Source organism: Hyla sarda, chromosome 3 (genome assembly GCF_029499605.1).
Source record: "Hyla sarda isolate aHylSar1 chromosome 3, aHylSar1.hap1, whole genome shotgun sequence".
Classification (NCBI taxonomy): Eukaryota; Metazoa; Chordata; class Amphibia; order Anura; family Hylidae; genus Hyla; species Hyla sarda.
Genome location: NC_079191.1, coordinates 400,951,215 through 400,967,159, shown reverse-complemented (window position 1 = coordinate 400,967,159; position 15,945 = coordinate 400,951,215). Strand labels below are relative to the sequence as shown.

The 15,945-nt window shown below is 45.8% G+C and overlaps 1 protein-coding gene across 6 annotated transcripts in view; it reads left to right on the top strand.

Annotated features, from left to right (window-relative positions):
* TTC7A (tetratricopeptide repeat domain 7A) overlaps window positions 1–15,945 on the top strand; it is a 532,144-nt gene that overhangs the window by 477,141 nt on the left and 39,058 nt on the right. For all 6 annotated transcript variants that reach the window (XM_056568084.1, XM_056568088.1, XM_056568085.1 and 3 more), the window contains one exon: window positions 311–513. In XM_056568084.1, the coding sequence (XP_056424059.1) occupies window positions 311–513 (203 nt within the window). The remainder of the gene's footprint in view (window positions 1–310; window positions 514–15,945) is intronic.

The following is a 15,945-nucleotide window of genomic DNA, read 5'->3' as shown; positions in this document are numbered from 1 at the left end:
CATCTGTATTTCTTTTTTTGCACATACTAACTTTGCAACTGTGAAATATTGTGTGATCAGTCCATAGCATGGCCTGAAGTATCTACTCCCATATACTCTAAATCAGGAATGCTGTGGAGCTTACAGACTTCTGTGTTGTATTATCATTGTTTGTATTCTTCCGGGGCGTACAGATGTTGTATGACAGTCCGTCAGTCAGTCATATAGATAGTCAACATTGATTCCCATGCACGTTTATGGAGTATTAAAAATTGGTGGAAATTAAAAATAATGAGTTATTTATTGTACTTTTTTTTCCTTTATTGTGTAGCTGAACTCTTTATGGAACAACAGCGTATAAAGGAAGCAGGCTTTTGTATCCAGGAGGCAGCCAGCCTTTTCCCCACATCACACACTGTGCTGTACATGCGTGGGAAGCTCACGGAGATGAAAGGCTGTTTGGAGGAGGCAAAGCAGATATACAATGAAGCACTAACAGTCAATCCAGATGGAGTGAAAATTATGCACAGCCTGGTAAGTTTGTGGGTTCTTAGCTCCACTCATTGTGTAAGTGTTTTCAGACTGCAGCTGTGGACTCCATTGTTGCATTGATTGTGCGGTAAAATTAAGTCATTATTTTTAGAAGGAGCGTTCACAGTTTTTTTCTTCTTATAAATCATTTTAGATTTTGTAGCAGTGTAGTAGCTGGGAAAATGGCTTTCCTTTTAGGAGATAAATTGAAAATAACACATATTCCTTCTTTCAAGTGGATTCTTGGCCAGCATCCTATGATGGCTGCCATTTTGTAGTGCCATAAACGTTATTAAACCAAACATAGTCTTATATTGACTATGTTAGGTCTGTATTACAAATTTTGGTATTGTTATGGATAACATATGTAAAATAATAAAATGGAGATCATTCTTCTAAAATGGACCATCCCCTTTTGGCACAGAGAGAATACGATGCAATGCTTACATAAAGTAGTCTGTTAACCAATTAGAATGCTTACACAATGGGCTATACCCTACTGAAGGATATATCTTGTGTGTACGCTATACAATAAATCAGAGAACTGCTTTGACCCAATGAAAGAGTCAGTGTGTGTTTTCTACGTGCACGTATTTGTCTAATTTGGCTCAGGATATCAACCTAGAGCGGTCACTTAGAACGCATCCAAAACAGTATGGCTATGGTAGCGCCTCAGGTGTATGCCATAGGATATTATTGGAATACTGGCACTGTTTACCCTGTGCAGGCAACACTACTGTCAGTTTCCTTTTTTCCATTAGTTTTTTTTAAGTTTGACCCCTTTTGCCACAGGAATAAGTGTTATTAGGAGGAGACAGCCTAGTAACATACTCTACAGTGTCTCCTTACCTCAATAAATGTGCAAAAGAGTGTGGATGAGTGATGGGAATCACTAGATATCCTGCCATGCACAACAGTGACAGTGGGATAGGATTGGGGCACTGTTCCTCCCTGGTTGTTATTTTAAAGGGGTCTTCCTTTGCCCCAGCGTTCTGAACATGATGTTAGGAAGCTTGGAGCGGGCGGCCGCAGTAATGATGTCAAGACCACGCCCCCTCCATTCATGTCTAAAGGAGGGGGCGTGACTACCGTCACGCCCCCTCCCATAGACATGAATAGAGGGGGGCATGCTATGACATCACAATGGGGGCGTGGCCATGACATCACGACCGCAGCAGCCCGCTCCAAGCTTCTGAACAGGATGTTCGGAACGCTGGGGCACGGGACTACCCCTTTAACAATCGATTTGCTCTCACTGGGGAGACCTAACCAGATATCAAACCAAAGGTTACCCTAAAAAGTAATGGAAAATCCTTAAAATAACAGTATAAAGCATTCAAATACCCAATTTTAGTAAACCAGAATAGATGGGAGGTCGAAAATAAATGAATAGGCCAAAAATGCACCAAAAATGGGTCGATGTTCTAGCATAGAGATAATTTCCTCATCTTGTGATGTTTGGGTCAGAATGGATTACTAGGCGTTTGCTAGTTTTCATACATGAGGTCTAGTGTGTCTGGACAGGCAGGATCATACATGGTGTAACCTTTCCAGCTCCAGTATATATCTCCTGGTCAGATAAAATTACTCTTCAAGCAACTATTTCTGCCTGGTGTCATTTCATCACAGGCTTTAAATAGCCCCATGAGTTCTACTTAAGCTCCCGCTCTGAAACTTTGTTCAATATTTGGTTTCCTTGGCGTATTGCGAGGTGAAGTGAAGCCCAAAGCTTAATTTGCTTCTTTCATAATTGAGTAAGTGATAGCAGTGGTAATAAAACATTTATGTGGGAGCGCATTTCATATCATATGAGATAACAGAAGCCTTGCCATAAGGTTACTAATCATTGATCAGGTAACAAGTCAACCATCAGCCGCCTCCAATTGTATTAGACAATTAACGTTACGGAATACAGTTTGTTATAGAAACCGGCTTAATACCTTTTGTGCGCGAGAGTCCTTTTGGTGTTGGATAACCACTTATGCCCATTAAACTTTCTGTGTCTATAACCATCAGCCGCATTGTTAAAGGGCAAACGTGTTTTTAATATCCTGAGAATATGACACCGGCTCTCCGAAAGGGGCTTTGTTCAAGACGGGAGTCATCGTGGCCTTCAGTGAGATAACCTTTGCAGGAGTGTGAAGAGGATTTTGTTTTTCAGCTTCTAGGAATCCAATGAGTTTGTCACTTTATAGTATGTCATAAGGCAGGTTTTCGTGACCTTACCGACCTATTGTAAGGGATGAGCTCATCTAGAAATATAATGCACATGAATTAATATGCAAACTGTACCGATTTACAAACCGCAGTGGAACATTAGAAATTGTAATACTGACCTGTGCCAAGGCTTGTTAGCCAGGGTGAAGAATAAATGTTACATTAGTGGATCTAGCGACCTATAGTAAATGTATTGTTTTATGTAGGTTTCCCACGAATGCCAGGAGATTTGGTTGAAGGGGTTATCAGGGCTTTTAAAATTGATGGCCTATTTTCGGGATAAGCTTTTAAAGTGGTATTCCAGTATTTTTTTCTTTCAGTGTTTTGAGTATACGATGTCAAGTTATAATACAGTGTAATAGGCTTCTTTTACCTCTATGCGCCACAATATAAGGTTTTCATATGGGGAACCACACCCAGAAGTGCTGTAATGCAAGTGTTTTCATTTTACTGTTGTCTTTGAGAGTGGTGTAGTACTCTATGACCTGTAAAGAAGTCACTGTTCTTGGGGGGGGGGGGGGAGGGGGGGGAGAGGAGCTGTAACCGTCAGCCATTATCAGTGGTAGAATTGCATGTTTATCTATCTGTTGTAATCCTGCTTGTACTGACAATAAGAAGGGTGCTAAGAAATGATCAATGGGGGGGGGGGGGGGGGGGGGGAGGGTTCTCAGCACCCACAACCCTCTACCAATCAAAACTTATCATGTCACTATGATAATAGGTATCATTTACTAAATAGCATTTACTATGCTTAAAGGGGTACTCCACCCCTAGACATCTTATCCTCTATCCAGAGGATAGGGGATAAGATGTCTGATCGTGGGGGTCCCACTGCCGAGATTTCCCTGCTGCACTCGGCGCTTGTTTAGAGTGCCGGGTGCCGCACCGGAGGCTCGTGATGTCATGCCCCGCTTGTGATGTCATGTGCCATGCCCCCTCAATGCAAGTCTATGGGAGGGGACAAGACGTCCGTCATGCCCCCTCCCATAGATTTGCATTTAGTGGGCATGGCCGTGATATTACAAGCGGGGCGTGACCGTGACATCACGAGCCTCCACCCCGCCTCACTAGTCATCCATCATGGAGCGAAGTTCACTCCGTGCACCAGATGTCTGGGGTGCGCAGCCAAGTTCGTTGGGGTCGCGGGTGATCTTATCCCCCTTTGGATAGGGGATAAGATGTCTAGGGGCAGAGTACTCCTTTAAGTACTGGATGAGGGTCGAAGGATGTGACCCCCTATGAGATTTGTAGGCTACATTTTAAGGTTTTTGAAGAAGCTATCATTATAAATGTTGTATTTTTTTTTACTTCAACAATGAGAAAAAGACAAAGAAATATCTAAGCAAACAGGCTATGATATGTTAAAGGAAATCTGTCATCAGTGTCACAGACTGTCATCAGTGTCGGTACAGACAGGTAGTGCAGGTGACACTGATGATAACCATACTTACCTGATCCCGTTCCATGATCCCGCTATCTTCCACTGTATCTTCCGTTCTGGGGCCAACTTGGAGCGTGGGCGGAGCTTCCTGATGTCACCGCTGCTGCTTCTCTGCCGGATCCCTCTGCTAGCAAACAGCGGCGGTGATGCCAGGAAACTCCACCCATGCTCCAAGTCTACCCCGGAACAAAGATACAGAGGAAGATAACGGAAGAACTGAAGCACAAAATGGGATCAGGTAAGTATGGTTATCATCAGTGTCACCTGCACTACCTGTTTGTACGAAGAGCTTAGTGCAGGTGACACTGATAATAGATATAAATTATTATCATGCTGAGAAACCCAATACAGTGGTCCCTCAACATATGATATTAATTGGTTCCAGAAGAACCATCATATGTTGAAACCATCATATGTCGAGTACATATGTCTATGTAAAAATGGTAATTGGTTCTGGGGCCTTGGAACCATTCTATGTTGAATACATATCTCTATGGGAAACTGCTAATTGGTTCTGGGATGACCATTGTATGTGGAGTGTATGGGGAGTGTTTAACAAACCAGGGTGCCTCCAGCTGTTGCACAACTACAACTCCCAGCATGCATGTACAGCCATTGACTGTCTGGGCATGCTGGGAGTTATAGTTTTGCAACAGCTGGAGGCACACTGATAGGGAAACATTGATGTATGGGGTGTATTGTGTGTCTATGTATTGTATGTGATGTGTGACATCACATACAGTACTGTACAGTTCCTTAAATACCTTCAGGGGGGACAGAATGTCCTCCATTACGATCCTGCTGACTACAGCTCTATAGGAAAGGAAGGGGAGGGCAGCCAGCAGCTCATTGGATGCCTGCAGCAAGATGCTGCAGGCTATTGGCTATGGCTGCACTGGGGGGGGGGGGGGGCTTACACGGAGCTCACAGTGGAAGCCTGCGTGAGTTAGCAGGACAGCATGTGAGTAACAGGAGGCAGAACGGGGCACATTAAACAACTATCTGTCAGTTGCTGAAGTTGTCAGCTGTTTGTATGATGGCCCCGACACACAGCAGCATCATATGTCGATGCTGCCTTTAACATACGATGGGCTCTGAGAGGCCATCATATGTTGAAATGATCATATGTCGGGGCCATCATAAGTCGGGGGGTCACTGTACTTTAAATAAAGTAAGAGAAGCCCAGATAACTGTGATGTGTCTGGTCTCAGAATTAGCATCTTGCACACCTTTTATACATCCTATCGGAGGTGTCTATACCAGCTGATAGTTCAGCCATATGTAAATGTATTACTTGCCTCATCAGGTTTTTTTCTTTATTGCCCTTGTTAATAGAGGAAAAAATAGCAGCCTTCAGTCTGTGTCCGGCTCCAGCTGCATTGCAGATAAACATGTTGCTGAGCGGAGAGCCTTTGCTTAGCTGCAATGTGACCATTGAAAAGAACTATCATCCTTCAGAAGAGCTAATATCTTGGCCTGTCTGTCAGTTTCTATTGGATGTGAATGTCCAAAGAGGTTTGTCTCTGAGCAGTGATGCCAGCTGCAGCATTAGTAGACATGTCTTTTGCAGAATTGCTACTTGTATAGGTCCCTATACACTTTAAACAAAAGTCGGCCAAACCATTAGCATAACCGGCTAACTGTCTAAAGCCTAAGTCTCCAAAATGTGAAGCTCCAGCTTATGCAAAACTTCCACTCCCAGCATGCCCAGACAGCCAAAGGCTAGCAACAGTGGTTGGGAAACACTGGTATAAAGTGTATGGCAGCCTTTTGACTTTCCCCCGAACAGACTCTATCCAACTCTATCTTGGCCCCCTCATTCTCTAAGACCCCATAGTGGCTGCATGGACTACATCTGTGATATAAACTGTATGCTCTTCCTTCATTGGTAGTTGACTAATTTAAAAAAAATAATCCCTTTTTTGTGCCTTTTGACTTGATACATGATCGTAAGCCTCATAGATGTCCATCAAAACCACAGCTTTCCTTTCTTAGAATATCCTGACTGCCAAAGCCGGTTCAGTCTGAAACTTTCTTATTTGCATTTAGATTAGAAACACAGAGAGAGAGAGAGTCATGTTATGGTACCCAAACACAATTATACTTGATGAAAACGACTGATTTCAACCAAAATAATTTTTTGTTGAGTCAAATTTACTAAAGAACCAATTGTTTTAGCCGACTTATCATCTTTGACTAGCCCATGAACAGTCTTTCTGATGTCATAAAAAAATGACTCATCTAATGATGGAGACGCATATGGGAACCAATATGATGACGCATATGGGGAACCAATAAATTACTGCTCTTTATATGAATGCGAGGAGTCTTCCATCTTTTGGTGCTGTGGTCTGTTGTTTGGACATATGGTGATGCTGGAGTGGCCCTCCGGTTGACCACAGTCATGGTGGACTGATCCTGTGCTGTCCTCCACTTGTCTACTGATCTGATGATGGGGTTATACCCCGAAACGCGCAATCAGTTGTTTGTCTAATAAACCATTATGGAATATACAATGAAACTCGTCAATTGATTTAAGTGGGTCTGGACCTGCAGCACCTGATAGAGGTTTTTTTTCTCCTGTCTCTACTTTACTGGATGTCATTGACTATGTATGGCCAGTTTGAATGTTTTGGAAAGTCAATACTGTACAGGCTAAAATGTATACTGCGGCTCCTTTGATAACATCATTCCGCATATAACTATTTGTACAACCATCTACCTACCGTACATCTATATAATATGTATGTCCACATTTAAATAAAGGTGTCCATAGGCCGTCAATAGCTATTGGCTGAATATTTGTTTGGCTGACAGTTAGCTTACTTGATCTTCCTATACATGTGAACGTTTGGCTTAGTCTAACATCCATGTGTTCCAAATGGGGAGAGGGGAGGCAGGTTGCTGTCAGACAGGGCACCAGCTTATCTTTCCAGAAACAAAAATGTTAAATAAAATCCAACATGCCCTATTCCCCCCCCCCCCCCCCCCCCCCTTCCAAAGTATCATCTATCAGAAGAAAGTTTGTAGGCCTCAATACATATTAGACAGCTGGCTGGTCCTGCCAAAAACTGTAGGTTTAGAAAACTTTTTACTAATGTGTATGGGCACCTTTAGGGTATGTTGACATTGCAGAATTCCTGAGGACATTAAAACCCAGTACAAAGTGTCACATGATCTCTGTCTCTGTTGGGAGAGAAGAGAGAGGAAACAGAGGATGGCAGGTTTTTCTTCACTTCCTGTCGGTCACAGCATGTTCCAACATGGAAATGATCCAGAATAGATAATACCTGTATATTACAATAAAGTTGGTCTGGCCATGAGGGGACAAAATATGAATGATTTTTGCTATCCAGAGTACCCTTTTAACTTTTTGCTGGGAGAGGGCCTGGATCTTTTAGAAATAAGGCTGTACAGCACTCACCAGACCGTTGCTGAAGAAGGTTCTTTATTAAATTCACAGGAACGTTACAGCAGCGACAGGGAAGGGAAGGTGAACGTGAGCTCCGAGGAGCTCGCGTTCACCTTCCCTGTCGCTGCTGTAATGTTCCTGGGCATTTAATAAAGAACCTTCTTTGGCAACGATCTGGTGAGTGCTGCACAGCCTTATTCTATAGGATTTTCTGCATCACGTATTTCTGATGAATAGCACCTTTGATCGGCCTAATATTTCAGATATCGCCATCTCAGTATCCTACCACATATTACCGGGGAGTGCTGGACCCTGTTGTTTCTCTATTGTACCAATGGGGCTGTATGATTCCTTTTTCTTAAATTCATAGGGATAAATATTTTTTTCTTTGCCAAACAAGGACATCTGAAGGGTTAAGGGTACTAGAGTAGGACATTAAACTACTATTCAAAGCTCATAAAATTATGTGTCTTGTGGTGAAGTACTTGGCCAGATTCAAGGGTTCTGTTTAGTAACATGAACACCTAGAATATTGATAAAAGTTGATTGTTGAAATTGTAAATAGAGCCGTTCCACCACAAATAATCGGATGCAGATAATGCGTTCCCACTCTCTGATATCCGTCTATATTAACATCCTGCCAGTACAAGATAATTGAGGAGCATTTGATGGAGCCTGTCTAAACACTAGTAAAACACACTTATTTATGTGCAGTTTAGATTTCAGAATTTTCTGCCTTTGCAATATCCTGTAAAAATGCAACTTGCTGTGAATCTGCTTCCAGTCCACTTGACTTTTTCTGCACAGTATGTTATTGCTTTAAAGGTGCAGTTTATTCCTTAGAGCTGCTCTTCTCGATGGGGTTGTTCTATCTGGAGAACTCTTTTCCATAGAGTAAACATACGTGGATGTATTACATGCTTACTTTCAGGTATGGGCAGGGATGGAGGGCAGTACTGCACTCACCCACTCCCTCTATCCATGCCTACTTGCCTATCCGCCATAAATAGCATATCGACAACCACAGTGACAGTCCCTCCCTAAATATGTGATGGAAGTCACTGTCAACAAAATAAACTACAATACCGACACAGGCCCGGATTCAGTAAAGGAGCACACAGACTAACAGAAATAATATCTAAACACACACAATAAGTCACAGTCTATAGCCGAGTCAATACCAGGAGCTGAAGTATTGGAGGAAAAAAGCTGCGTTGGCGCTCCCAAGGAAGTAACCCAAGTCGTGGGTATTGATGCAAAATAATTTATTCTTACAGCATAAGAAATCAAAGAAAATAATAAATATAAAGCAAGACGCGTTTCGGGAGTCACAGCTCCCTTTTTCAATTGCAGGTGGTTGCTGTATGGCAAGGTAACAGGTATATGTGTTTAAATACATGAGAAAATGGCGCCAAAACCAGGTAAGTTGGTGACGTCATGTGGGGTGGATGCCGGGGCCAGGTAGGGGCCGGGAATTAAAGACCTAAATAATAAAACATATTCAAAGAAGGGGCATGAAAACCACATAAAACATGTAAAAAATCATAGGTATAGTCTTTTACAGGAGTATTTGGAAGTTCAAACTGAACCGCGAGAACTTTCCGTGGTGGCGACCAATCAGGAAGCTGCCCGTGTCCGTGGGACCAATCAGGAGGCAGTAGGAGGAGGCTGTCATCGCTGTGCAGGGTTGCCGCTGTGGTGAATGAATGGAGACGAGCCCCTTGAAGCTGATTGGCTGCTTGCTGCGAGAGGTGAGGAGGTGGCCAATCAGGAGCGAGCCGTACTATGCTGAGTACAGTTACGATGCCATAGGGGAACATGGGCCATATGGGGATAAGTCCAAAAGGAGTGGGCGGGGTGCTGATTGGCTGTCCAGGATGTTGGATGAGCCAATCAGAGGGGGGGACGTATAAGTCCGGGTTGCGAGTCTTTGTCGCTGGTGGCGGTGGAATAAAGTTCCAAAAAGTTCAAAAACGTCACCCAATCGCTGTTAGATCGGGTGGCGTCCAATCAGAGTGAAAACGTGTATATCCTCTCCGGGAGATTCCTAGAGGCATCGGCGGCAAATCCATTTTGAATAATACTACCAATAACTGCTGGGCAGGTCCCGGTGGTGACCAATCATGGAGAAGGATGTGTTGTAGTGCTGTCAAGATGCCGATTTCAGACTTTATCATCATCTGATCTCGAAGTCCGGAGCACACTCGTGAACTTGTCATGGAGGAGCTGGAAACCTGTAAGGGAGTAAGGAGGTAGATGGGGAAGGGAGAGACAGGGGGTCTCTCCCTTCCCCAAACGGCGGCTTGCTGTCGGCTTGTCTCGCATTGAGGAGGCATCTGGTGCGGCTGCGAGGAGGCATCTGGTACGGCTGTCATCGAAGCCCGGAACATAATTGGAAATTGTCATGGAGGAGCTGTAAACCTATAGGGGAGTAAAGAGGTAGAAGGGGGGGAGGGGAGAGACAGGTGATTTTGACCTGTCTCTCCCCTCCCCTTCTACCTCTTTACTCCCCTATAGGTTTACAGCTCCTCCATGACAATTTCCATCAATGCATCAATACCCACAACTTGGGTTACTTCCTTGGGAGCGCCAACGCAGCTTTTTTCCTCCAATACTTCTGCATTACTCTACAGACTCTCCTCTGGGCTCCGTCCTCACGCTGCTGGCCTGCTATCAGGATCTGGAATGGTATGCAGAGAGGGCACTGGAGGTGGATCCTCTGTGTCAGTGAGGTGATGGCGTGGGGCATACCAGGGGAATGGAATCTAAGGGGTTACTGGTTTTCACCAGAGCCCGCCGCAAAGCGGGATGGACTTGCAGCGGCAGGTAACCTCCAGGTCGTTCCACCCGATAGCGACTCAACCTCACTGACAGCTGAGTCAGGCGCGGTACACAAGGACAAGGCAAGAGCAAGGTCAGACGTAGCAGAAGGTCTGGGCAGGCAGCAATGGTTCGTAGTTGGGGGGCAACGGCAAGTGTCTGGATACACAGGCTAGGGATACACAAAACGCTTTCTCAGGGCACTAGAGCAACAAGATCCGGCAAGGACAGGAAGGGGAAGTGGATTTTTATATGTATTGAACTGATTGGGCCAGGCACCAATTAGTGGTGCACTGGCCCTTTAAATTTCATAGAGCCGGCGCACGCGCGCCCTAGAGAGCGGGACCGCTCGCGCCGGGAGGGCAGTGAAGGAGGACGTGGTGGGTGAGAGACACAGGGCGCGATCTGAGAGCGGGCACATCCCGCACCTCGGATTGCGTCCCCTCCGGGAACATGGAAGCAGCGCTCGCGGCCGGCGGTGCCGACCGGAGCGCTGCATCCAGAAGCACGCCGCGAGCGCTCCGGGTCCCGCTGCTTCCGTGACAGTACCCCCCTTGGGTCTCCCCCTCTTTTTGGAGCCCAGGAACCTATGGATGAGTTCTTTGTCAAGGATATTGTCCTCGGACTCCCAAGACCTCTCTTCGGGGCCACAATTCTCCCAGTCAACAAGAATTTTTTTTTTACCTCTGACGACCTTGGAAGCGAGGATTTCTTTTACTGAGAAGACGTCAGAGGACCCAGTGACAGGAGCAGGAACGGTGAACTTGGGGGAAAAGCGGTTAAGAAGGAGAGGTTTGAGAAGCGATACATGAAATGAGTTAGGTATACAAGAGAAGGAGGAAGATGGAGCTTGTAGGAGACAGGGTTAATTTGACTTTTGACTTTGAATGGCCCGAGGTAACGAGGACCCAGCTTGTAGCTAGGGACACGAAACCGAATATATTTGGCAGAGAGCCACACTTTGCCACCAGGGGCAAAGACAGGAGGAGTTCTTCTCTTGTTATCCGCATGCTTCTTCCCGTGAAGACGGAAAATCTGCAGAAAAAATTTGCTTCGCCCTCTGTGGCGCAGAAGGAAGGCCTGGAAGTGGAATAAAGTGAGCCATTTTGGAAAAACGATCAACGACCACCCAGATGACAGTGTTGCCATGGGATACAGGAAGATCAGTGATGAAGTCCATGGCTATGTGGGACCAAGGCTGTTCAGGCACCGGCAGCGGATGGAGAAGACCTGAAGGTTTCTGACGAGGGGTCTTGTCACGTGCACATATTGTACAGGCTCGTACGAAATCGGTCACATTATTTTCCAAGGAGGACCACCAATAGTGTCTGGCAATCAACTTTAAAGTCTTTTTTATTCCAGCATGACCAGCCAGAAGGGAGGAATGGCCCCATTTGAGGATCTGGAGGCGAAGACGGGGAGGAACATAAGTCTTTCCTGGAGGGACAGGTACCAGAGAAGCAGGAGCAGAAGAGATCAGACACTCAGGGGGAATGATGTGCTGAGGAAGGGTCTAGGCTTCAGAGGCATCGGTAATACGAGATAGAGCATCAGCTCTGACATTCTTGTCAGCGGGACGAAAATGGTTCTGAAAGTTGAAACGGGCAAAAAACAACGACCACCTAGCCTGGCGAGGATTTAGCCGCTGAGCGGATTGGAAATAAGACAAATTTTTGTGATCTGTAAAAATGGTGATGGGGTGAAGGGATCCTTCCAAAAGATGTCTCCATTTCTCAAGGGCCAACTTAATCGCCAACAGTTCACGGTCTCCGATGGAATCATTTTTTTCTGGAGGTGAAAACCAATGTATAGCTCATTGTTACAGAGACGATCACCTGCTTTGTAATCCTGTATTCCCTGCTTGTCCTCTTTGTACAGAGCCCTGCTTTTCCTCTTTGTACAGAGCCCTGCTTGTCCTCTTTGTACAGAGCCCTGCTTGTCCTCAGTGTACAGAGCCCTGCTTGTCCTCAGTGTATAGAGCCCTGCTTGTCCTCATTGCACAGAGCCCTGCTTGTCCTTAGTGGGCAGAGCCCTGCTTGTCCTCAGTGCACAGAGCCCTGCTTGTCCTCGTAGTGCAGAGCCCTGCTTGTCCTCTGATTGACAGGCAGGGAGCATCGCTGTGCTGGTCACGTGTCCCGGCTGCAGTCTGAGATTTCGGAAATCTGTGCGACTGGGACATGTAGGGAGACCCCTAGTGGAGAGAAATAGTAGACAAAGTCTAGCTCACTGTGCAGTCGCCCCTCGCTCGGACCGTGCCGTGGCAGGCACACAATGCAATGTAGCAAACAGAAAAGGGTTTCCAGCGAGGAATAGTGCCAAAAATCTTCTTTATTGAATAAAAGCCGGCAAACAGGAAAAAGTAACGCGTTTCAGGTGTCCATCTGTACCCTTAGTCGTACTGTACGACTAAGGGTGCAGATGGACACCTGAAACGCGTTACTTTTTCCTGTTGGCTGGCTTTTTATTCAATAAAGAAGATTTTTGACACTATTCCTTGCTGGACAATCCTTTTCTGTTTAGTAAATACTGTTAGAAATAAAAAATATTTTTCATTACATTCAATTAGGAAGTTGTTTGCCATACATTAATACACCATATATATAAAAAATATTTTTGATGACAAGTAATCTTTAACCTAGACTGTTGTCCACACCTGTGCTCTGATCAAGCCTGCACGTACTTTCTAATAATGGACAGCCCTATAAATTCCTTTCTCTGTGTTTTTTTTTTCTTCTTATTTTATATTACCCACACCAGTTTCCTAATGTTTATTTGTATCTGATTGCAATAGTCTGCTTGGCAAAAAAAGAAGTGCAGTACCTGTTATAGGACCTATCTCAAGCTCGATCAATCCTCCTTCTCTATTCAAACCAATGTATAGCTCATTGTAACAGAGACGATCACCTGCTTTGTAAGCCTGTGTAGTTATTCCTTATATATACGTCTTAAATCACTTAATCCTTAATTATGTTTTCTAAAGCTTTGAGCAAGTACAGATTATTCCTTATTAATATCCTCCTACTGAGAATTAGTCAACTTCAGAATGACACGTTACATTTTGTGTAGACTAAAGTATACCATAAATGTGTTATTCTGTATTACTGTACAGTATGTTTAAAGGGCCAACACCAGCACACCCCTATCCACCTGGATCAGTAGGACGTGATGCTATTTTTGCTGGGCCTTTGCCTTGATCCTTGGGTTGATTCCCAGTCCCTTGTTTGCTTAGGTTATCAGGCCCATAAAGGGCTCTCTGCAGTTCTTAGCACTCATTAAAATAAGAGATGAAAGCATCTGTTCAGAGGCTTAATAACAGGCACAAGGTCAGCCTCTATGGTGCATTCATTCTTGGAATAGATAATAGATAAAAAGAGGTAAAAGACAGGAATAGGCAAGTCTAGGCGGTTGATGTTCTAACACCACTTGAGGGGAACTATGGGCCAAGTTATAAGCCTGTGAAAAGAGGTAAATTTATATTTTGCATTTGACGGTTCAGAAGGTGTAAGCCGGTGGTTGCAGCCACCAGTGTGCAGCTTGTCCAGCTGCTTACCTCGGCCGAGCTGCTCGTTTAGCTCCTCCTCCTCACTTCAGGCTTCTTTTGTACTGTCAGAGGCGGAGACAGTTTCTACGAGCCGCACGCGTGCACATAGTATCTCTTTAAGGGTTTGTGCACGACCCTGATTGCAGTCCTCCTCCAATCCCTGCCAGGCAGCACCTATATTACTCTGGTCCACCTGTTCTCTAATGCCTGAGCAATATTATGTTTTAACATAGAAAATGTGTCTGTCTGCTGTTCCTGTGATATTGTGTTCGATCTAAGCCTGTTTCCTGACTGATCCTGTTGTACCCAGTTGACCTCCTGTGCTTAAAGAGTACCTGTCACTAAATAAACTTTTCTAAACGAACTCAGGTTATGTTATGTGAGATGCCAGCAGGAGGATTTGGGCATGCCCCAGCAGGCGCTACATCACTTAAGCCTGCTGGGGGGGACTGCTTCTGCCCTCACTTCGCCGAGGAGAGCAGCGGAATAAGAAACTGCAGGGTTCATTACACCAGCCTGGAGAAGGCATGACCGCTCTGTCACCTGTCCTCAGCCTGCGGCTACTGGTGGCTGTCATCCTTATTGCCTCCAGCTGTACAGCCCCGCTGTCCGCTCACAGTGCCCATGGCTGGGAGCGGAGAGCAGGGGTCACAGCCACAGGGACTGTCAGCTAACAGCGTGGCTGACAGCCGCGGTAGAGTGCAGGGCCTGACAGCTGTGAGAGCGGAGCTGTGTGGCTGAAGGCAGCGGGGATGCGAGTGAGGCCGCGGGGGGGGGGATATGCGAGTGATCCCGCATTTGCGAGTGAGGTCCTCAATGCACAGAGCCCTGCTTGTCCTCAGTGTAAACAGCCCTGCTTGTCCTCAGTGTGCAGAGCTCTGCTTGTCCTCAGTGCGCAGAACCCTGCTTGTCCTCACTGTACAGAGCCCTGTTTGTCTTCAGTGTAAAGAGCCCTGCTTGTCCTCACTGTACAGAGCCCTGCTTGTCCTCACTGTACACAGCCCTGCTTGTCCTCAGTGTACAGAGCTCTGCTTGTCCTCAGTGCGCAGAACCCCGCTTGTCCTCACTGTACAGAGCCCTGCTTGTCTTCAGTGTACAGAGCCCTGCTTGTCCTCAGTTTACAGAGCCAGGCTTGTCCTCAGTGTACAGAGCCCTGCTTGTCCTCAGTGTACAGAGCCCTGCTTGTCCTACGTCTACAGAGCCCTGCTTGTCCTACGTCTACAGAGCCCTGCTTGTCCTCAGTGTACAGAGCCCTGCTTGTCCTCAGTGTACAGAGCTCTGCTTGTCCTCAGTGTACAGAGCCCCGCTTGTCCTCATTGTACAGAGCCCTGCTTGTCCTCAGTGTACAGGTCCCTGCTTGTCCTCAGTGTACAGAGTCCTGCTTGTCCTCAGTGTACTGGTCCCTGCTTGTCCTCAGTGTACAGAGCCCTGCTTTTCCTCAGTGTACAGAGCCCTGCTTGTCCTCAGTGTACCGAGTCCTGTTGTGTATGCGAGTGAGCCCACATTTGTGAGTGAGGCCACCGAGGGGGATCAGCAGCAACCAATAGCATTTGGCCCAGGACTCCCGCCATCTGATTGATAGGCAGGGAGCAGCGCTGTGCTAGTCATGTGTCCCGGCTGTAGTCTGAGATTTCGGACTCATCCCAGGCCAGCATGAGTCTGAAATCTACGCGGCCGGGACATGTAGGGAGACCCCTAGTGGTGACTTTTTCAAACAGTAAATACGGTTAGAAATAAACTTTTTTTTAAAATGAAATTCAATTTGAAAGTTGTTTGCGTACATTAATACACCATATATAAAAAGTTTTTTTGATGAGAGGTAATCTTTAACCTAGATTGTTGCCCACACCTGTGCTCTGCACCCCCTGGCTGCACCTGAGCTTCTTAGCTCTGCTGTTCCATGAACTGGGCTTTGCTATAGCACCAACTCCACTCTCTTACATCAAACTCTACTTTGCTGTGCTACTACCACCTACAGCATCAGCTCGCCCCTCCTGCCTGTAT